General features: G+C 46.2%; 2 protein-coding genes across 12 annotated transcripts in view; one reads left to right on the top strand and one right to left on the bottom strand.

The window, feature by feature from the left end:
• The window catches only part of ALDH5A1 (aldehyde dehydrogenase 5 family member A1), a 34,513-nt gene extending 18,828 nt beyond the window's left edge, over positions 1-15,685 (bottom strand). For 6 of the 8 annotated variants that reach the window (XM_073810408.1, XM_033863897.2, XM_033863898.2 and 3 more), the window contains exons 1-5: positions 15,147-15,685; positions 9,141-9,224; positions 6,762-6,932; positions 5,223-5,339; positions 3,487-3,630 (exon numbers count right to left, since the gene is read on the bottom strand). In XM_073810408.1, coding sequence (XP_073666509.1) covers positions 3,487-3,630; positions 5,223-5,339; positions 6,762-6,932; positions 9,141-9,224; positions 15,147-15,473 — 843 coding nt within the window. In that variant the 5' untranslated portion in view covers positions 15,474-15,685. Of the gene's footprint in view, positions 1-3,486; positions 3,631-5,222; positions 5,340-6,761; positions 6,933-9,140; positions 9,225-14,883; positions 15,060-15,146 lie in introns of those variants that run through there. The other 2 variants (XM_033863896.2, XM_073810410.1) reach the window with 2 other exon arrangements.
• GPLD1 (glycosylphosphatidylinositol specific phospholipase D1) overlaps positions 1-20,225 on the top strand; it is an 84,991-nt gene that overhangs the window by 16,112 nt on the left and 48,654 nt on the right. Inside the window, exons 1-2 of one of the 4 annotated variants that reach the window (XM_033863894.2) lie at positions 5,247-5,360; positions 19,779-19,909. The exons of 1 other annotated variant lie outside the window; for it this stretch is intronic. In XM_033863894.2, the coding sequence (XP_033719785.1) occupies positions 19,884-19,909 (26 nt within the window). In that variant the 5' untranslated portion in view covers positions 5,247-5,360; positions 19,779-19,883. Of the gene's footprint in view, positions 1-5,228; positions 5,361-19,778; positions 19,910-20,225 lie in introns of those variants that run through there. 2 more of the 4 variants (XM_073810405.1, XM_019945029.3) reach the window with 2 other exon arrangements.

Raw genomic sequence — 20,225 nt, 5'->3', positions numbered from 1 at the left:
TATATCTGGAACATCATAACATGCTCACAACACTTTAAACACACCCATATCAGCGTGTGTTTCGTGTTTCTAGAACATCCTTTAGCTGCTTGCCTAGTATTCCACTGCAGAGCTATTCATTTATTTATTCAGCCCCCATCTGTTGGAAATTTAAGTTGCTTCCAATTCCTTGCTATTAAAACAACACTGCAGTTATTCCCTCAGTATAAATAAGTAGAAGTAGAATCACTATAACAACAACAAAAAGAAGTATAATCACTAGCTCAATGCACAACTGTAAGGCTTTTTGTTTTTGCGGTACGCGGGCCTCTCGCTGTTGTGGCCTCTCCCGTTGCGGAGCACAGGCTCAAGGACGCGCAGGCTCAGCGGCCATGGCTCACGGGCCCAGCCGCTCAGCGGCATGTGGGATCGTCCCGGACCGGGGCATGAACCCGTGTCTCCTGCATCGGCAGGCGGACTCTCAACCACTGCGCCACCAGGGAAGTCCCTGTAAGGCTTTTTGATACATATAACTATTAGGCTTTAAATATCCAGGAAGAGATTCTTACGGCCTAGGAAAGCTGCCCAGGAATGTTTGCTTTATTACACGATAGTAGGTCTTTATCCAACCACAGCTATGAGAACGGTGGACCCACTTGGATGGTTCAAGTGCAACAAACAGTGGTCACAAGCCCAAGGTCACTCCAGGACTGGTCCCTGTGATACACAGCTGTGGGTTTTATGATAGGTCCTTAGTCAAAATTCAGAAAAGCTGGAAAATTGCTTCAGTGCTGGTACTTCTCTATATGCCAGATGTTAAGATTCCAGCAATGAACTAGTAAAAACGGTCTTCTCAATGAAATGTTACTATTCAACAAAGTAGTATGAGTTTTAAGATTAAACTTCTTTTTTAAAAATTTATTTTATTGATGTATAGTTGATTTACAATGCTGTTAGTTTCTGCTGTACAGCAAAGTGATCCAGTTATATATACATATTTATGTGTGTGTGTGTGTGTATACTTTTTCATATTCTTTTCCATCATGGTTTATCACAGGATACTGAATAGTTCCCTGTGCTATGCAGGAGGACCTTATTGTTTATCCAGTCTATATATAATAGTTTGCGTCTGCTAATCCCAAACTCCCACTCCATCCCTCCCTCAGCCCCCCTCCCCCTTGGCAACCACAAGTCTGTTCTCTATGTCTGTGGGTCTGTTTCTGTTCCGTAGATAAGTTCATCTTTTAGATTCCACATATAAGCAATATCATATGGTATTTGTCTTTATCTTTCTGACTTCACTTAGTATGATGATCTCTAGGTCCAACCATATTGCTGCAAATGGCATTATTTCATTCTTTTTTATGACTGAGTAGTATTCCACCGTATATACATACCACACCTTCTTTATCCGTTTATCTGTTGATGGACATTTAGGTTACTTCCATGTCTTGGCTACTGTAAATAGTGCTGCTGTGGACATAGGGGTGCATGTTATCTTTTCGAATTATAGTTTTGTCTGGATATATGCCCAGGAGTGAGATTGCTGGATCATATGGCAACCCTTATCATATGGCAACTCTATTGGATCATAGTTTTTTGAGGAACCTTCATACTGTTTTCCCTAGTGGCTGCACCAGTTTACACTCCTACCAACAGTGTAGGAGGGTTCCCTTTCCTCCATACCCTCTCCAGCATTTATTTGTAGACTTTTTAATGATGGGCATTCTGACCGGTGTGAGTAAACCTATTTCTTTATTTTCTTTTGAATTTTTAAGAACTGCTCTCTGCCAGGCCATTGATTTTTCTGACTCTGCTCGCTCTTGGGTCGCTTGCCTCCACCTGTGTCCTCTGACTGCGTCTTCTTGCTACTCAGTGCGCATGATGAGGGCTTGAACCTGCCTCTGACCTTCATGACCCCTATGGCACTGCCTGCAGTCCTGCTACGTCTTAAGGAATCCTTTCTGCTCCAGTTCCCCCTGCTGACCTTCTCAGGATCTCAGCTTTCAAAGCCCTAGAAAGGGAACGTGAGTGCCCAGCTCATCTCTCTATGGCCAGGTCACTCGTCCTAGGTCACTGGCCAGCCTATGAATCTGTTTTCCTCGGGTCAAATGACCACTCATGGTTGAATTCTCTGTGGGGGAACAGATGAGGTATCATGTGCTATAAAGCATGGCTGCTGTCCCCGCAGCAGGCCCCGGGAGGGGTGGTGCCCCTGGAAGGAGTGAGGGCAGGGCAGCATCTCCAGAACAGGCTGACGGAATGGGGTTCAGTAGAGGCAAGATTCTGCGTTGCAAGATCAGGAGCTTAGCCACTGATCCTCTGCAAAGATCAGCTCAGAAGAGGCCCCTGGCTATTCCTTTATCAGTGATTCCTATCACTCTTCCCTTTAAACCACTTGAAGTGAATCACTGTCCTGCGGAAATAATTTAAGAGGCACAGTTGGGCTTGGCAGGAACATGGTCGACACTATCCAATGGGGATAGTTCACTGAGCAAAGCGAGGCTGAGTAATGAGTGGCTGGCCTTTGTCCAGCATCTGAGAATTTCTCTGGCTTCAATGGCAAAGGTTTACCACCCTTTTTCCCAGGCCTCTCTTTTTCTCTAACTATTGATATCTTGAAACCCTCTGAGAGTAAGTTTGCTCTGCAAGATCCATTGATCAGGGTGGTAGCAGTTTATGGATCTAAAAATTCCTGCTTCTGGAATGAATGGCAGGCTTCCCAAGTGTGCGTTTATGGCATGACAAATGTGGTTATGGTTGGGAGCTACCAAAATTGCTTTATTCTCTCCTGTTTCTCATGGTGTCAAAAAATGACCAGTTTCACCAAAACTTTCAGATTAGATTTATATTATTTTTATCTGGTATATGTTTATGTACGTCTCTAGCATGAGTGTGTGTGTGTATATATAAATACCAGCAGAAAAAAAGTATACTATCTGGAGAGAAACACCATAAATAAGAACTTTTGTTCTCCTCTGCTTTTTTTCTCTTTTGAACATTTAAAAGGATAAGTAAAAATACACTCACAGGCACACAAATGAAGTTTTCAGGAAAGAACTTTTCAACATATTAGGGGGGGAAAAAACGAAAAAAAAAAAGACCTTTCTATTTCTGTAAGCACCTTTATACTGAACACAATTTTTGTTCAATTCTAAGACATCCATTTCTTTAATTCTAGATTATGAAAGAAACATGCATTCCAGAGTTATGGGAATTCCAAAGTTATAGACAACTTTCAGCTACTTCACATGCAACAAATAATGGGAACCTTGTCTACCCCTAAACTTTCAGTTTTGTCAAATAGAAACCTAGGTCATGTCACAATAAGAAGCAGCATCCAAATATCTTCGGAAAATGACTGGACGTTATGTTATGGGACAGAGCTTTTAACACTCTGCCAGAAATCTTCCTACAAATGGTGATCGAGATGAAATAGTATTTTGGTACTCTATAAAGACAAGATATTAGAATGCTATTTGGTTTTTTGAGACTTGAGTCACATACCTTTCCGGTGGCTGTTGAACCAGTAAAGGAAATTTTAGACACTAGGGGATCCGTGCAAAGTGCTTCCCCTACTTCCTTGGCCTTCTTTTGAGAGCAGGGAATAACGTTGTATACACCCGGAGGAATTCCAGCCTGGTCTGCAAGCTGTAAAGAGAAACAGCAAACGTGGCAGCAAATGATCAAACTGGAAAAACAGAAAAGAGAAATAAATAGATGTTTTAATCTAAAAAGTAATGGCAAAAAAAAAAATAAACTAGGCTGACTTTAGGGACAGAATATATTTGGAACTGAAATAAGATTCTTAATAGTGCTAATGTGATATTAATATGAATGTGTTGTTGGAAGTTTCTGTATGAATTTAAGCACTATTTTATTGTGTGTGTGTGTGTGTGTGAGAATACATATATGTATATTTCCTAGCCCTGACACTAAAAGGCCTAGAAACAATGACCAACTAGTAGCAATGACCATCCCTAGTGCCCCAAATGTAGTCTTAAAATATAATTTCCTACCAGAAGAAATAAGGGCTTTCTGCAAAAATGGTTAATCCCAGGTCTGAGGCAAGAAATATATATCATAAGTCTAAAATATCTTGTCATACTAGCAAGGAAGGTCTCAAAAACTGTTAAGAGTTATGTTAAAAGATAGAAGAGCCAACTCGAAGAGGCTGCCATTGGCCAAAACTGGGGGCAATCTGAGCTTCCTCAAGGATAATAACCACAGCAAACTGAAACTCATCAAATACGTTAAAATCTACTAGCACATAATGCTACTAACAGACTAATTGGGAGCCTTAGGCAGATGACAGGAATAGATGCATTAATTTGGAAAACTAAATAAAAAGAAAGAATCAAACATACTGTCTTTCCTATGGGAATTTACCATGGGGTAACCACACAGGAGATGATGGGTAGCTTTGATTTATAGAAGTGGTCTGGTGAATAAATGAAAGAAAAAGGAAAGAATTCAAATATCACCATTTTTGCACTCCTAATGAATTAACAGACTGAGTGGCATTGCACAGCAATGGCTGCAAATATGAAAACGGAGACACCCAGACATTACTCGCCTCCTGACAAAAGGACACAAAATGGGATCGAACCCAAGTCTGAGGAAGCGTCTGGATGCAGCTGCCAATCTGTGGAAAGTGCAGCAGACAGAGGAACCCAGTGCATGGTATGCCATCTGCAAAGCCCAGACTATGGGGAACTCTACCGGTCAAACGCCTCGCTTCTTCAAAAGATAAATTGTAAGGGACAGAAAAGGATGAAGGGGAATGTGTAGAACAGGAGAAACTCATCAAACATTCCCAATTTTAAAAAAGTGAAGGCCACTGCAGGAAGCCTGAATTTTACTCTGAGAGACATGAGAAGCTATTAGAGGGTTTTAAACAGAAGAACAAGATATGACGCAGATTGAGCTGGAGAAGGGAACGGTAAATAAGAGGTCCCTGAATCTGAGAAATGCCCACATTTTAGTCACATTATTATGACTTAATAAAAATGATGGCTAGATATCATTTTTAGGGTAGCCTAAACAATACATTGCCTACAGATGACAGAAAACTCTCCCATCTGTTATTTTTTCTAAAAAGAACATCATCTGGGTTAAAATAATGGCTAGTGAATTAAAACACAACACCATCAAACAGGAGACGCAGGCAAAGAAGGTTTCGAAAGTCTTTCCTTCTGTCCCAGATAACATCCTTTTTTTGGACTCTGTGCAGAGAGGCTCACCGCGGCCAAGGCCAGCGCAGAGAAGGGCGTGTCCTCGGCAGGTTTCACCACCACCGTGCAGCCTGCTGCCAGGGCGGCCCCCACCTTCCTCGTGATCATGGCGCTGGGGAAGTTCCACTGGATCAGAAGAGAGAGGAGGTAAGTGAGAGGAAGGACTGCCCCCTGGTCCAAAGGCAGGCAGGTTGGGAAGTCAGCCAGCAAATTCCAGTGCACAACTGCCTGGCAGAGCTGTTCTTGCACAGGTGAACTCTCAGAACACCTGGTACCTGCTGACTGCAGGGACTGGGGAGACAAAGGCTCATAGAGACAGGAAACATCTTCAGAGTTTAAAACACTACAAAATCATCTACACTGGGGACAGCCAACTTTCTCTGTAAGGGGCCGAGTAGTAAAAATTTTAGGCATTGTGGGATGTCCAGTTTCTGTCACGAGGACTCAAGACCACAGACAATACAGTACGTATATGAATAGGCGTGGCTCTGTCCCAATAAAACTTTATTTACAAACACAGACAGCAGGCTGGATTTGGCCTGAGGGCCATAGTTTGCTGACCCTGCGGGGGGAAAATATTAGCAAAGGTGATTTTGAAAATGGTAGATGATATATTACTTTCCTCTCTATATATATATTTATAGATAGCTCTCTGTACACATCTGTGTATCTATAGTAACAATGTTTTATTTCAGCAAAAACTCATATAGTGCTTATTCTGTCCCAGGCACTGTTCTAAGCACTTTTAAACTATAATTAATTAAATCCTCATCACAACCCAATGAGGTTGGTATTTTTCTCCTCATTTGCAGGTTTGGACAAAGTGAGACAGAGCAATTAAGTAATTTGCTCAAGGTCACACAGCTAGTGGAGAGTCGGCTCTGAGTCAAACCTGGTCAGTCTAGGCAGTGAGGGGGGCAGTTCTCTGTAACTATGGTGAGCGGGGAAAGATAAGCAGTCTTGAGACCAGCTGGCAGACACTGTAGAGAAGTTAATATGGGATCTAGAAGGTGGACCCAAGAAAGGCAGTTCATGTAGAGAAAGCTGGGTGCCCCACAAGTATACTGCAGCCCTATCCAGGCAGACACAGTATCTTTTTTTTTAGCCTTTTTACTTTCAGAACCTGGCCCAGTGCCTGCTGGTAGATACATAAATACTTTGCTGTTGATGATAACCATAAATTAAGCATAAAATTTTCTCAAAACTGTAGCACATTTAAAAATTGTCAAATCTTAAGTCTTTTTAAAAACTGATAAATACCAAAGATGTTTTTAGATGTACTAGGCAATGCCAAGAAGAAGCCTTTATGCTAAGTCAGAGGAGCCCCTGGGTCCTCCAGTGGGTCAGTCCCCTTCTGCAGGCATTAGAAGTGCCCCCTGGCCACCACCACACCTCTCACACCTATCGCAGAGGACCAGGAAACACACCTCCACATGCAGCAATGGCATCAGGAAGCCAAGAACAGGTGACAGAGCTAACAGGATGAGCACACCTGCTCAAACCCCACTCAACCTCCTCCCCTAGGAGCTTGCAGATCCTGCCACATACTGGGGTGATGACTGCGGCCACACCGAGGGGCTGCTTGAGGACCAGGGCCCGTTTTTCTTTTGCTGGGGTGTAGATAATGTCTCCGTAAACGCGGCGGGCTTCCTCTGAAAACCACTCCAGGAAATTTGCAGAATAGAGAATTTCTCCCTGTGCCTCCTTTAGTGGCTTTCCCTAAATTAAATCAGAAAAGGTGACACTCATTACCTTCTAATAACGAAAGCATGATTCTGAGTTTCTAAATTCTTCAAGGATGCAAGCAGAGCAGGAAAGTCTCCCGTTACAAAACCCCCAGGGTAGTTGAGAAATTTCTAATGAGAAATGGAATATTTCCTGCCACATCAGTAAACAAAGAATGTCACAGTCATCAGCGATTTGCAGCCCTCCAATGTGAGCCCTGAGTGAACTCAGGATGTGAAAACACAGGATACTGGCCCCAGAGAGCTGAGGTGCATATCAAAGGAATAATTTCAGTGAGCCCAGAATCTTGCATCTTCCCACACAAAGAAAAGCGCTAAATTCCTTAACTTGGGATCTGGTTTTCTTTACAATAATCTTTTGACATTCAGACTACCTGCTCTTTGTTGCAAAACTTCTGTATAACCTGGCTCTGCACTTCACCTCCTCAGAGCAGTTCTCTCAGGGTTACTTGAGATGCTGCCTCCCGGGCTTGAGGTCCTAAAAATTCCCGCCGAATAAAACAAAACTCTCAACTTTTAGGCTGTGAATATATTTTAAGTCAACACTAACCTCAGTGTGGGTCTTAGAAAGCAGAATCACAAATGGTGATGGAAGGAAGCCTGCCAGGCTGATAGGAATTGAGTAGGATAATCAAACAGTCAGCTTAGAAACCCCATTAGGGGACTGTAGATAGAGAGGGGACTTTAGGAGACCACAGTAAGGTTAATGATCACTCAAGAAAGTAATGGGAAAATCCTGAAACAATGTGGGCTTGCTTGACTCATAGAGCCGAACAAGTCGCTTAGCATCACAGCCAGATTGGCTTGCTTAACAAAATCAAGCTCACTTGATTAGCAACAAAATCATACAACAGAAGCATGAGACATGCCCCAGTACAATAAAACAATGGTGGCATGAGACCTACAGCCTGTCGGTGGTGTCATCAAGTTAATGACCCCCGGCACATGCTCTGTGCACACACAAAAATCATTTATGGAAAGGACATTTCAAAGTGAAAGACCCTCATTGTAGTGAGACCTGAAATAATTTTTCCAAAGTGCCATGACAGTCCTGGCCTGACCATGTAGGGACAAAAAACTCGAAGTGGAGGCGGAGCCGATGACGGAAACGTGATACCTACTCAAGAAAGACAAAGAAGGTCTTCCCCCCTCCCCTCTCTTCCTTTGATTATAAAAATGTAACCCACTAAGTACTTGGGGCAGCGCACTGCTTGCCTGCCCGCTTGTAAGCCTCACAAGCAACCTATTCTAATAAATCACTTTAAAAAAAAATAAATTTATATATTTATTTATGGTTGCATTGGGTCTTTGCTGCTGCACACTGGCTTTCTCTAGTTGAGGCGAGCAGGGGCTACTCTTTGTTGCGGTGCATGGGCTTCTCATTGCGGTGGCTTCTCCTGTTGCAGAGCACAGGCTCTAGGCGCACGGGCTTCAGTAGTTGTGGCACGTGGGCTCAGTAGTTGTGGTTCGTGGGCTCTAGAGTGCAGGCTCAGTAGTTGTGGCACACGGGGTTAGTTGCTTCGTGGCACGTGGGATCTTCCCGGACCAGGGCTCGAACCCGTGTCCCCTGCATTGGCAGGCGGATTCTTAACCACAGCGCCACCAGGGAAGTCCTAAATCACTTCTTATCTATCACTTTGCCTCTCGTTGAATTGTTGTTTCTGCACTGAGACATAAAGGACCAGGCTTCTTGGAGGCCCCTGAAATGACACCTAACAGTTTCAAGACCGCCCTGAGCCACAATCGTCATTTGCATTCTCAATATGTTTACAATTAGGAGGAGGAACCTAGAACTGCCTCTTCAATTTTTTTTCCTTCTAACATCTTCTAAATGTTGTGAACGGTGGAGAGTAATTTATTAGAGCAACCAAAAAACTGGTACCTTTGAAAATGTACAAAAACAACATGAAAAATCAATCAACGCAATCACATGCTAAAAACCTGGAATGGTGGAAAAGCAGTATTCACGCAGTCCCACTCAAAATCTATTTCTTGCATATTATTAAATAGGCGTGCCTGACTTAATTTTGTGCCCAAAATAAGAATTAGCTGATATCTGATTGTTAGGCAAGGAATTCACGTTTTCTTTAGCTACAGCACTGAAGTTAGAGGCTTCCCCATGCTTCAGTCTAAGAACTCCCGGACAATTTCTTCAGGTAGTAAGTTAGCGTCCTGAACTTACACTTTCAGCTGTGATTATCTTGGCAAGGTCATCCTTATTTTGTATCATTAAGTCGTACCATTTCCGAAGTAAAGAACTCCTCTCCTGAAAAAGAATTAAAAAATAGTAAAATGCCAAGTGTAAGAGAGACTATTAAATAATCTTCAGTTTCCTAAAATATTTGCTGTGTGGTCTCATTCTTGGGGAGACATACATTGACCTTTTTTTTAAATTGAGGTATAATTGACACACATGTATTTGTTTCAGGTGTACAGATCTTTCTTTGATAAGTGATAACAAAGATCCAATTTTCAAGTTGCATCTAACAAGGTGTGCGGAGTCATAAATTGTAAGAGAGAAAAAAGTTCTGTGGAACAGCTGTTACTATTTATGGTAAATATGAATAACTTTCACGACACTAAGGTATAGTTCCTTACTTTAAAAAAAAGGTATGTTTCATTGCAGTGAAATACACTAAAATTTGCCATCTTAATCATTTTTAAGTGTGCAGTTCAGTGGCATTAAGCACATTCACAGTGTTGTGCGACAGTCACCACCATCCATCTCCCAGAATGCTTTTCGTCTTGCAGAACGGAGACTCTGTACCTGTTAAACAATAACTCTCCACTCCCCGCAGCCTCTGACAAGCACGATTCTACGTTCTGTCTCTGTGAACTGGACTGCTCTAGGTACCTTATATAGGTAGAATCGTACAGCCTTTGTCCCGTGACAGGCTTATTTCACTCAACACAATGTCCTCAAGTATAGTTCTTTATTTTAACGACTCACTGGCTAGTTAAATCTGTCCCACAGACTGGGGTGGAGGTTGCAGGGTGTGTAAGGCATCTGAAGGGGTTTTGCACACTTAAGAAGAGGGCCCAGGCACAACACCGTGGATGCCCTTGATGCCACTGAACGGTACACTTGCAAATGGCTAAAATGGTAAGTTTTATGTTATGTACATTTTATCACAGTTTTTTAAAATTTCCAAAGATAAAAGGATGAATGAATAAATTGGATTATTAAGTATATTATGGAAGAAATGGTTTCTTAAAAAAAAATTTTTTAGGGCTTCCCTGGTGGCGCAGTGGTTGAGAGTCCGCCTGCCGATGCAGGGGACACGGGTTCGTGCCCTGGTCCGGGAAGATCCCACATGCCGCGGAGCGGCTGGGCCCGTGAGCCATGGCCGCTGAGCCTGCGCGTCCGGAGCCTGTGGTCCGCGACGGGAGAGGCCACAACGGTGAGAGGCCCGCGTACCGCAAAAAAAGAAAAACAAAAAAAAATTTTTTTAAAGGAACTCATATAAAACCATAAAAAAAAAAGAGGGCCCAGAGAATCCAGGTCAACCAGGCCACACAGAGGTGCCCCGAAGGAAGATGTGCCCCCGAGCTCTGGCTTCCTGCATCCAAACAGGTGTATCCGAAGCAAAGGAGAATCTTTGGTTTATTCCTACCTGCTGAAAGGTTGCCCACAGCAACGAGCAAAGCTTGTTTGTGATTCTGTCATCCTAATCCATCCAGCAGGTGTTAAGATTTAAATTATTTTCTCATTCCACTCATGAGCAGGGAGCCTGAGACTGTAAGCACCACTAACCATCTTTCTCTGGGTTCTTTCCCTTCCCTATTTTGGATAAGCTAATAAGCTTCGTTATCTTAGCTCTCAAGGGTGTTGTTGAGATGAAGTCTTCTGAATCTCCAACCCCCAGAGAACAGGCATTGACAGCTCTTAAAACAGTATTACTGCAGTAATTTCACCCTCACTCTGTGCAACACTGGTTAAGAATCTGATGACTGTGGGCCTGTGTGCTGTGACTTATTCTGGGTAAGAAAGGAAAGACTAAAATCTAGGAGGCCTGGATTAGAGAAAAAAAAGAAATGTGAGTAAATGGCCTGCAAGGAATAGAGCACCACACAGAGTCTGAGAGAGAATGAGAGAAGAACACGGAAAGCATGAGAACGGTAAGAATAAAAAGCAGATTCTGCTTGCTGGCAGAAAACCCAGGGTCCAGTCTGAACACAGACACCAGCAGAGGCCACAAACTGCCCTCGGTGTGCGCGGCCCGTGTTATGGGTTAGTTGCGCCTGCGCAAAAAAGGCGTGTCGGAGTCCCAGTTCCCAGCCCCTCAGAGATGGGGAGATGGGGTCTTGACAGAGGTCATCCAGTTAAGACAAGGTCATCGGGATGGGCCCTAACCCACTATGACTGATGTCCTTATAAAAAGGGGAAATTTGGACAAGACAGAAGCACGCACAGAGGGAAGATGACACAGAGAGACACAGGGAGAAGATGGCCATCTATAAACCAAGGAGAGAGACCTGGAACCGTTCCTTCCCTCGGAGCCCTCAGAAGGAGCCAACCCTGCCGACACCTTGATTTCAGGCTTCTTGCCTCCGGAACTGAGGTGACACATTTCTGTGGTTTAAACCACCAAGTTTGTGGTACTCTGTGACGCCAGCCCCAGGAAACTTCTCCAGCCTTTGTAAGGATCTGAGTAAGTGTGCAGGCCTCAGACAGGGGGCTGGGGAGGCTGGTGGTGGATGGAGTAACGTGGGGCTCAAATCCCAGACCCTCCACTTGAGCAACAGTGAAGTTACATAACCAGGAGCCTCTGTAAGCCAGTTTCCTCGTGCACAGCATGGCTCGACTGTCTACCTCACAGGGCCATTGAAAGGACTAAACAAAACGCACCTGGAGCACCAAGAACAGTACTCAGCTGTGGAAGGCACAACAAAAGCCCTCAAAGAGGGCCTCAGCCTAATCCCTGGAACCTGTGAACATATTACTTTACAAGGCAGAAGGGATTCTGCCGACGTGATTAAGGACCTTGCGGTAAGGAGATGATCCTGAATTACCCAGGTGGGGCCAGTGTAACCAACAAGGATGTCTATAAGAGGGAGAGAGGCGGGGCAGAGGCAGCGTGGGAGGCGTGATACAGAAGGAGAGGTTGGAGTGCTCTGGGGCCACAGACCACAGACTGCGGGCGGCTTCTAGAAGCTGGAAAAAGCAAGGAAAGCCCTAGAGTTCCTGAAGGAATGCAGCCCTGCAAACCCGTTTTGGACTTCTGACCTCCAGAACTGTAAGAATAAGTTTGTGTTGTTGCGTTTTGTTAAGTCCCTGAGTTTGGGGTGATTCGTTACAGCAGGCCACAAGAAAGTAATGCATCAGCTTATAAGGCGGTCAGTAAACACGTCAGTAACCATCTTTCCCTGAACTCCTCCAGGAGTTCACAGGGTGGAGAAAGGAGGTCATAAAACGCGTGAAAAGAAAGACGTGAAGTAATGCAAAAGATGTCAAGGGGAAGGGCGAGACAAGGGTACGGGCCACGCTACGGGTTCGGGGGAGACTGACGGAAGGCTGTGTGGTCCAACGGACGCCATGGCAGACATGATACACGAGCCAGACCCCAGGAATGGCGGGACGTGAGTGGGCCTAGAGAGGAAAGCAGAAAATAGCTGGGGGGCAGCGGGGCGAGCAGCAGAGGACTCGGGGCAAGAAAGCTGCCTTACAAGCTGCGTTTGCGCCCCACCGTCCAAGCTGCAGAGGTGGACCCAGCTTCCTTAGAAAGCCGAACCCACCACTACCTTAGTAAGACGCTCCAAGGTCCTTTCAAGAAGCCCCAGGCAAGACCACCTGACTGCACCTGGAAGAGCTCCAGGGCACTGTAACACCGCTACACGGCAGGCTTGAGGCTGCGGGCCCTGGTGGGGCTCCAAAACAACGGCAGAGGGCCCAGGGCTCAGCCTCGATGCCCGCCCTTCCTGTAAATTCCCACAGCTGTAAGTGCATACGCGTGTTGTCTCTAGCTCAGGCCTCCCTCTCCTGACTCACGTAGCCAACATCCTACTTAACACCCTCACTTGGTGACTAACAACATCTCAGACTCAGTGTGTCCAAAGTTGAGCTCTGAAGTCTCGCCCCAATGCTGCTCCTCTCACCCGCTTCCCGTCTCTGGATAGTTACTCCTTCCTCCCAGTGGCTCTGGCCAGAAGCCCTGGGGTCATCATTCCATCCTGTCTTTCTCTCACACCTGGTCTGTAATAATCTGTCAGGGAATCCAGTTGCCTCTACCTTCAGAATATATCCTTGATCAGAACACTGCTCACCGCCTGAACGGCTCCCACCCTAGTGCAGGCCCGTCAGCATCTCCCACATGAATCACCGGCACAGCCTCCTAGCCCTCTGGGCTTCCACCATTGCCCCCCCTTCAGTCTATTCTCGGCACTGGGAATAGAGTGAAACCCTTTGAAACGGAGCCCCGCCTCACTCGCAGTAAAACCCCACTCAGTCCCTAAAATAGCTCCGCAGCCCACTGGATCCAGCACCCTCCTCCTAAGACTCTCCCCCCACGTTAGTCCCCTCAGCACACAGGCCTCCTTGCTGATCTACACCTGTGTCAGGCATGCCCCTGACTCAGGATTTTTGCTCCAGCTGAATTCCCTCACCTCCTTTGGTCTTTGCATCTCATGTCCTCAATGAGGCCTACCCTGATGTTATACGGTCCCCCCCAATTCATATAACCCCCCAGTACCTCAGAATGTGACTGCATTTGGAGATAGGGTCTTGAGTTGTTTTTTTTTTTTTTTTTTGCGTCATGCGGGCCTTTCACTGTTGTGGCCTCTCCCGTTGCGGAGCACAGGCTCCGGACGCACAGGCTCAGCGGCCATGGCTCATGGGCCCAGCCGCTCCGCGGCATGTGGGATCTTCCTGGACTGGGGCACGAACCCACGTCCCCTGCATTGGCAGGTGGACTATAAACCACTGCGCCACCACGGAAGCCCGAAAGAGGTTTTTAAGGTTAAATGAGGTCATTAGGGTGGATCCTAACCCAATATAGCTAGTGTCTTCACAAGAAGAGACTAGGACACTGACAAGTTCAGAGGCAGAAGCATGTGAAGATGGGGGACGACGGCCATCTACAAGCCAGAGAGAGGGGCCTCAGAAGAAGCCAAGCCTGCCCACACCTTGATAGCAGATTTCTAGCTTCCTGAGCTTTGAGACCAGAAATTCCTATTGTTTAAGCCACCTAGTCTGTGATACTCTTATGGCGGCCCTAACAAACCAATACACCTGCCCACACTACTTATTTTGCATCTTGCCCCTTTTCTCTGGCCTATGATCCTCTTAGCCTTCCTTCTCTACCTTTTTTTTCCCTCATAGCATCCATCACTTCTAGCATATTTGTTTAGCTATGTTTTGTTTACAGGTTAGAACTCCCCTCCCACCCCTCACCCCCAAGTGAACTCCAAGAGGGCAGGAATCTTTTTTGTTGATTGCTGTATGGCAAGCACCTCCCACAGTGCGTGGCATAGCAGTTGCCCAGACAACATCTAATGGATGAATGAAAGCTACGACTCCCTCGGGTACTTGGACCTTATTGCTGGATTTGTATCTTCCTTCAGAGGGGGGGATGCTGATGGACAGGGTGGACAGTCACTTCACTGGGCTGACTCCTAGGTGTCACATAATAAATGCTCTAACAGCCCCCATCCCGCACCCCCAATTCTCCACTATTCTCTGTCAGTTAATAGATGGAGCTCTCTAATCAGGCCCCAAACCTGGAGACTGGTCCTGGACTGGTCGCTTCCCCTGCTCGATTCTTTTCCCCAGTTCTCTCCACTGCCGAGTTCGTGACTCGAGCCCGAGGCACTCACTACCAGCCTCCTTGTGGACCACTGAAGATGCTCTGAAGTTACTCGTGCTCTCACCTTCCCTGACCCTTCCCGCCCTCCACCCCCAACACACATGCACACACGCACGCACGCACCGGCCTGCTCGCTTGTAATCGCATGTTGGTGTTCTGCCTCACCTACTGGATACTTTATGAGGCTTGAGGCTGGGGCTGTGCTCCCTAGCGCCGGCACAGGGCTTGGCACAAAGCCGACGCTCCAAACGGATTTGTTGGCCATCTCTTTTCTTGTTACCATGACTGTCCGCGTGGTGTATGCTGGAGCATTGGGGAGGGGAGGTGACAGCTGGTTTCACTAGAGGGCAAAGCCCGATCGCCCCCTGGACCCGGCGCGCACTCACCTTGGCCGAGACCCCCCTCCAGCTGCAGAAAGCCTCGTAGGCGGCACGCACGGCGGCGCGGGCCTCGGGTACCCCGCAGTCGGCCACCAAGCCCAGCTCGGCGCCGCTGGCTGGGTCGTGCACCGGGAAGGTGGCGGCGGCCGAGAGCCAGCTGCCGCCCACGAAGCCGTCGGTGCGCAGCAGGGCCGAGGAAAGGCCCGCTGGGCCCCGGGCGTAGCCGCGAATCCGGGCCACCGGGTAGCCGGCGCGGAGGCGGAGGACCCGGCTGGGAGGCGTCCGCGGGAGGTGCAGGGCCAGGCAGCTCCGCAGCCGAAAACAGGTCGCCATGGCCCAGGCGGCGGCGGCGGCGGCGGCAGGAAGCAGGCAAGCGAGCGTGCGCACCCGAGTGCAGGGATCCAGGCGGCGGCGGGGACGCGCCGGGTGGCGGCGGACGCGGGCTGAAGGTGGCCGAGACGCGAAGCAGCGCCCTCTCCCCGCGCTCTTCGCTCTGCATCTCCGCGCAGTCTGGACCTTAACCCTGAGCGCTGGGCGGCTTGGCTTCCTGCGCGAGCTGGGAAGGGTCGCTGGGAGAGACACCTGAGGACCGCCATGCCGTCACCTTTGTCCCTCTCGTTTGTCTAACTTTTCCTTAGCCCCTCAAACCGCTGTAGAGAGAACCGCTCCCTCTCTCTCCACCACTCCCCCAAACCGGCATTCCCCCGCCACCGGAATTTGTGCTTGGCCCATGAATATGCTGGTGTCTGCCCCAGCTTCTAAGGACGTGATCACGATTCTTTATTGCCAATGCTCCTGTGCGCTCAGGATTTGGGGCGAGGGTTCTCCGAGGGGGTGCAGTGTGGTCCACCGTTCTGCTGCCTGGATGCTTTTCTAGGTGTGTGTCTAAGTGTTCTCTCCATTAACTGGGAGCAAGCAGGGGTGCCCATGATATAAGCGCCTTTGGAGACGAACAGACTTGGATCTAAGCTCAGAATCTGTTGTTGGCAAGCTGTGTAACCTTCTACAATTTATTTAACCTCCTTCCTCTCCTTTGTGGAATGGAACAATACCTACCCCATAGGTTTGTTGTGATTTAACATATGCTCAGTACAGCATTACTCAGTACGTTAAATTCAGCAGTGTTCAGAGCCATGCGAGCTGCCCTGGTTCAAACAACTAGTAAGACTAAAGTTAGGACACCTACTAGTCAGTGGGACCATTTTGTGAAAATCATCAACCAAGGTATAATCACAATTAGACTTGGCCTAAAACCCTGGAAGTAGCAAGGAAGGCTCAACTTCAATGAGGATAAAGATAAAAATAGCAGGCCTGTACTCGGAATTTGTGGGTTCAAATGAAGCCTGACTCTAGGCGTTGATTGGATCGCTAGTCTCAAAAAACTCTTTCTGTATCTCTCCTGAGTGGAGAGTCTCTTGCTGGCTTTTGCAGAGCTTGTGGGCTCTTTACCTTTTCTAGATTTTTATTTGTAAAAGGCCGAGGCGGTACTTTATATTTTGACTTTGGTTTTTGCTGAGTCACTGTCACTCAATCTTGAGTCCGTCACATTTGGCAGAAATGGGAATAGCACTTAATTAAATAGAGTTTAATCTTTTGTGTGAGTGGGTTCACTTTTGGGTTCTGTATTCTACTGAAGGAATTGGGAGGTGAGAGGCAGTCCTGATAGAGGCCACAGCTGGTTGGGTATCACATTCGGGACTGGGGAGCTGGTGTGCTTCCACCTACGGCCTGCAGAGGGAGCTCTACGGATAGTTGATTTCTAAGGGTTGGGGAAATCCATTCTGCTGAGCAAAAAGTCAGTCCCAGAAAAGTGAAGTCCGCTGTGGCTGCCTCTCTCGATCCAAAATTACTTTTTTTAAACTTATTTTTTCAAGGTTCTATTTCAAACGGTGCCCACTCTGCCTAGGGCCCATAGGACTTTTAGGGGAACACAAAAATATTGACCTTCTTATAAAATCAGAATAAAAAAAATAAGCTTTTACGTTCAGTATTAATAACCTTTATACCAATGCAGATGTAAAATGTGATTTTTTAAAAGTTTATTTTTATGAAGGAAGGGACCCTCCCCCCCCACCCCAACCAAGGCAAAAGTGCCCAGGGCCTAGGAAATTCACCATGTCCCCTGCCCTTCTCCCCAACTCACTGTTCTGTGCTCTTTGCAAGTTCCCATTTAGAGTGGGAAAAATTCCCTCCTGGTTCCGGGCTTGCTTCTAGGCCCGCCCAGAGCTGGCCAGTTGTGTTCACCAGGGCTTAAAAGGATAAGACCACCAGGTGACAGGGACCTTTCTTCCTTTCCCCTTGGCTTTCCCCTGTCCTCTACCTCTAATTCTCACTTTCTCCATCCTCTCTTCCATTCACTATAAGGGCACTATGATGACAGCAACATATTAGACTGTGCAGAAGCGAACTGAAATTGTCTGCTTTATCTCAAAAGTTTCTGGACCTCAAAATTTTATCTCATTTAACTGCACAAGGAGACCCACCTTCACTTCAAAAGTCCTACCCTGTGTTGGCTTCATACACCAATCTAAACTGTTATAAAAGGTATATTGCTGTATATCTGAGTGTAAAGTTTTTATTTTTAAATTCAATAAGGAATATAGTTACTCAATAGAAGTCTGAGGTGCATCTTTTAGAAAGGGAACATTTCTTTTGAATGATAATAGTTAACATTCATTAAACACTTACTGTATACCAGTCACTTTTTTTTTTTTTTTTTTTTGGTGGTGTGCGGGCCTCTCACTGTTGTGGCCTCTCCCATTGCGGAGCACAGGCTCCGGACGCGCAGGCTCAGCAGCAATGGCTCACGGGCCCAGCTGCTCGCGGCATGTGGGATCTTCCCGGACCAGGGCACGAACCCATGTCCCCTGCATCGGCAGGCGGACTCTCAAACACTGCGCCACCAGGGAACCCCTATACCAGTCTCTTTTAAGCATGTTACCTATATACTCATCTGATCTTCACGGCAACCCTATATGGTAGGCATTATTATCCCCATTTTTATGGATAATTTTATAAGTAAGGAAACTGAGGCAATGAAACTTTTAGTAACTTGCCCAAGGTCACCCCAATAGAAGGTAGCAGAACAGGGACCCAAATAAAACCCAAGGCCTTGTGGCTCTCAAGCCTGTATCTCCCCACTCATTCCTTAATATACCTGCATGTTTACCTCTCAGCTTGTGTCTCTATTTCCAGAAAAGCTCTAAATGGTAGACTCATGATGTCTATTATATAACAAAGCCACCTGTATTAGGAAAAGAGGGAGTGGGGTAGAAAGAAAAACAATTCCATACACCTTTGTCAGGTAGTTTTCTTAATATTGCCAGCTCCATTTTAACTTTCCTTTAAAAGTCATATCTTTGTTACAAGCAGCATTGTCCTACAAAGGCCCTATCTCAAAACCATCACACTGTACTGCCTAAGAAAATAATTCCCTCCCATTCTATTACATACCTAAAATTAAGTCATTCTGAATCTTAAACACAAAAAATATATGTAATGAGAAATTTGGCATTAATATGGCTTAGTTACTGAACCCTGAACACATTTCTTTCTCTGGTGCTTTTTGGATAGGTTTGCTTTATTAAACCTGATTAGATATTGTCTTCAGGCAGTGTTACATTTTCCCTGTCGACCCTTTGCAACCCTTTACTGTTATTCATCGAATACTCCTGGGTCTTCTGGGCTTACTAGAGCCCTAAGTTCTAATTGCCTCCCCCTCACTTGCAGGCTTTGGAAAGCCCGGAGTGACAGGGGAGCAAACTCCATGGCCTCTGATGGCCAGAGGGGCATGGCAACCTGTACACGTGTGTGTGGGGCGGGCTGGAGGACGTGGGGAGGGCACCCTCTGTCTGTGGAGGGGAGACTGCTGGCTCTTCAGCTTCAGCTGGTGGTCACATCACATGGGAATGTCAGTTCATGTAGCCAGTTTGTTGTTTTGCTTTTTTAAAGAGAGCTAGAAATCTAAGTTTCTATGTGGATTTTCCCCATTAAAAAAAAAAAAAGTTGGCCTAAATTTATAAAACACCCTATTAGCCAAACAAAACACATCAGCTTATGGCCTCTGACCTACAAACAGGAGCAGCAGGGCCTCATGCCATCAGGGTTGAGGGAGAGCTCTAGGATTCCTTTCCTTGGGGCTTTGCAGATGCAGAGTTAGGGTTACAGAGGAAACTTGGCAGACACCTCAGGGTCTCAAATCATCCCATCTTCTATTCTTCTCTTCCGTTTGGCTAACCTGAGAAGGAATACCGTGTCCTCCCACTCTTTTAAAATCTCCTTTCTTGTTTTTAAGGTATAATATGCATAATTCGAGCTTTAAGATCACCATCATTTCTATGAAGAGTTAAACCTAATGTTTCCCATGGGTTAAGTGCTATAGATTGGATACTTTGTCAGGTGTATTCTGAACCTAGCATTTTCTGAATCCTCCTTTCTTGGTCCTAAATCTGTCTCTCCCCACTTGCCCCTCCACTCCCCACCCACCGACAGTGGTATTGGCATCTTTGTTTGGGCTGCAGGAATCTGACCAGGCAGCAAGCTCTGGATAAGCCCTATAAGAATAGCCAGAGATAAAAAGACCAGGAGTGGCTGCTGTTGTGTAATCAATCCCACACAAGTGTCATAATTTGTTGCCAGATACTGAAAGAGAAGCTGGTTCCAGCTGATCGTCATAAAAGATTTCCCAGCCCTTGTGGCTTCAGAGGCTAAGGAGACAGGGTAACCAGACGTACGTGTGGAAAGATGCAAGAGAAATCGGCTCTTGTAAGGTGAGGTGGTCCAATATACTTATTATCAATAGAGACAGGTGAGTCTTTTTTTTTTTTTTTAAAGAAAGCGAAGAATATTTGGAGACAACTTTGCTTGTGTCTCCGTCCAGATTTCATGTTAAAAAGAAATCCAGGGGAAAGCGGGGTCAGAAGATGGGAATGCACCACCTGGAGGCATTTAGATTTCAGTTTATCGCTTTTTTTCTTTCCCAGGTGGAGTTTGTTTGCTGTTCTGGTGAAGTTAAACAGTAGTTAAACAGTTGACTTCACTGGAAAATATTATTTTGAAATGAGCCTGGGTTTCCCGTGTCAGTGA

The sequence above is a fragment of the Tursiops truncatus genome, chromosome 10 (genome assembly GCF_011762595.2).
Source record: "Tursiops truncatus isolate mTurTru1 chromosome 10, mTurTru1.mat.Y, whole genome shotgun sequence".
NCBI lineage: Eukaryota > Metazoa > Chordata > Mammalia > Artiodactyla > Delphinidae > Tursiops > Tursiops truncatus.
This window is presented reverse-complemented; position numbering and strand designations above follow the sequence as displayed.